Source organism: Nicotiana tomentosiformis, chromosome 6, assembly GCF_000390325.3.
Source record: "Nicotiana tomentosiformis chromosome 6, ASM39032v3, whole genome shotgun sequence".
NCBI classification, from domain to species: domain Eukaryota; kingdom Viridiplantae; phylum Streptophyta; class Magnoliopsida; order Solanales; family Solanaceae; genus Nicotiana; species Nicotiana tomentosiformis.
Window position 1 is genome coordinate 32,380,006 of NC_090817.1, and position 2,909 is coordinate 32,382,914.

At 42.2% G+C, this 2,909-nt stretch overlaps 1 protein-coding gene across 1 annotated transcript; it reads right to left on the bottom strand.

The window, feature by feature from the left end:
• Positions 1-251: 251 nt before the first annotated feature.
• On the bottom strand, positions 252-1,924 carry LOC138893755 (uncharacterized). The gene is made up of 2 exons (XM_070178414.1): positions 1,750-1,924; positions 252-958 (listed from the first exon to the last, which is right to left on the bottom strand). The coding sequence occupies exons 1-2, from the start codon at positions 1,922-1,924 to the stop codon at positions 252-254; spliced, it is 882 nt and encodes a 293-aa protein (XP_070034515.1).
• Between the last annotated feature and the right edge of the window lie 985 nt (positions 1,925-2,909).

Here is a 2,909-nt window from a genome sequence, read left to right on the forward strand (position 1 = left end):
TCTTCTAGAAATTTTGTGACGTTTAAGCCTATGAACTGCGGTCTGTTGTCACAGTCAATCTCTTTTGGTATTCCGAATCGGTAGATTATGTGGTCCCATAAGAAGTCGACCACTTCGTGCTTACTAGTCTTTTGCTAAGGACCTGCTTCAACCCACTTAATGAAGTAGTCAATTAAAATTAAAAGGAATCTTACCTTTCCGGGACCCGGTGGTAGTGGACTAACTATATCCATCCCCCATTTCATGAACGGCTATGGGGACAGTAACGAATGCAAGAGTTTTGTTGGTTGGTGTACCAACTGTGCATAGCGTTGAGATTTGTCACATTTCTGAACGAACGTCTTTGCGTCCTGTTCCATCCGAGGCCAATAGTATCCTGCCCTAACCAGCTTTAGTACCAACGAATCTGCACCTGAATGGTTCCCGCAAATTCTTTCATGGACTTCTCTCATTACGTAGTTTGCCTCCGAGGATCCCAGACATCGAGCCAATGGACCATGGTACAATCTTCTATATAATTGCCCATCCATGAGGCAGTAATGAAGAACTTTGGTTCGTAGTGCCCGGGATGCCTTCGGGTCTTCGGGCAATTTGCCATGCCGAAGATATTCGACGAACTCATTCCTCCAGTCCCAAACTAGGTTGCTTGAATTGACCTTGCAGTAACCATCCACATCCAATACCGAATGCAGAAGTTGAACGGCGGTTCCAGAGTCAGATCCTTTCATCTCCATAGATGACCCCAAATTGGCGAATGCATATGCTTCTACGTTTTCCTTCCTTGGGATATGTATGATGACCATTCCCTGAATCGTGCAAGCAATGCCTGAACATTGCTCACATATTGTTGCATGCGTTCTTCCTTTGTGTTTAATCCCATACAATTGGTTCACTACCAGCTGGGAATCACATTTGATCTCGATGACCTCGGAGCCAAGTTCCCGAGCCAGTTCAAGTCCTACAACCAAAGCCTCAAACTCGACTTTATTATTAGTTAATGGAACAGTCTTAATGGCATGTCTCAAGGTTTCTCCCGAGGGTGTGACTAAAACTACCCCGAGGCCGAACCTCTTACATTGGAAGCTCCGTAAACAAGGTCCAAACTCTTGATGTCATTTTTGACACCAACACTGCATCCTTAGCAGCCAAGGGCATTAATCCGTACCTGAAATCGGCCATAAAGTTGGCCAAAACGTGTGACTTGATCGCAGTCTTGGGTTTGTACTCAATGTCGAATTAGTTGATTTTGACTACACATTTAGCCAACCATCCTGACAACTTAGGCTTGTGAAGAACATTCCTCAAGGGGAAGGTTGTCACAACGGCTATCGGGTGGCACTAAAAGTAAGGTCTAAGCTTTCGAGAGGCGACTATGAGATCTAAGACTAGTTTTTTGAAGTGCGGATAACGTGTCTACGCTACCGATAATATTTTACTAATGTAATAAAATGAAAATTGTGTACCTTCTTCTTCTCAGATCAAAACAACACTTACCGCTACTTTTGAGACCATTAGATGTATCAGCAATTGTTCGACTTCCCCCGGTATTGATAGTAGCGGGGGGATGGATAGGTACCTTTTTAAATCTTTCATTGTCTTCTGGCATCGGGAGTCCACTCAAAATTGTTCTTCTTTTTCAAAAGCGAGAAGAAGTGATGACATTTTTTTGAGGATCGCGAGATGAACCTGCTTTACGCTTGTTGGTTGGTCCGAGATATCTTCAATGACTTTGATTTTATCGGGATTTACCTCGATCCCTCTTTGCAAGACCAAGAACCCAAGAACCTACCAGAACCAACCCCGAACGCACTGGGTTAAGCTTCACGTTGTATCTCCTCAAAATGTTAAAGGTCTCTTGGAGATGCTTCAAATGGCCTCCTGCATTCAAAGACTTGACTAACATGTCATCGATATATACTTCCATTGTTTTGCCTTTTTTTTCTCAAATACTTTATTAATGAGCCTTTGATATGTGGTTCCGGCGTTTTTAAGCCCAAACGGCATCACATTGTAACAATATGTGCCAAAATTCGTTATGAAAGAAGTTTTTTCTGATCTTCCGAATTCATTTTGATTTGATTGTACCCGGAGTAAGCATCAAGAAAACTCATTAACTTGTTCCCGGCTATAGCATTAATCATTTGATCAATGTTTGGCAATGGGAACGAGTCTTTAGGGCATGCCTTATTTAATTCCTTATAATTTACGCATATTCTAAACTTGTTATTCTTCTTTAACAGTACAACTACATTAGCTAACCATTCTGGATATTTTACCTCCTAGATTGAACAGATGTCAAATAGTCGAGTTATCTTTTCTTTAACAAACCTGTTTCTGACCTCGGCTATTGGGCATTTCTTTTGCCTTATCGATGGGAAGTTTGGAGCCAGGCTTAGCTTGTGCACAACCACCTCTAATGGGATACCTATAATATACGAGTGCGGCCATGCAAAACAATCGACGTTATTTTTAAGAAAATTAATAAATCCTGACTTGAGTTCGGGATTGAGTCCTGTTCCTAACTGAAACTTCCTTTCTAAGAATTCTTCGAATAAATCCACTTGCTCGATTTCTTCTGCAATGGACTTGGTTGCATCTATCTCCTCTGGTACGTGAAAGTATCTCGGCAACTTGTGTGATTCCGATGACTCCTCGCCTTTATCATTTTCATTTATTAAGGAAAAAGGCATTGGTTCCTGTAATTGCTATTTTATGGGCTTCTTCCCCTTGCTGCTGGAAATTGTCACTGCGTTCATCTCCCTTTCTGCCAGTTGATCTCCTCCTATCTGTTTGATTCCCTCCGGGGTTGGGAATTTCAACAGTTGATGATATGTTGAGGGCACAACCTTCATCTCGTGTATCCACGGCCTCCCGAGGATTACATTATAGCACATGCCACCATCTACTAC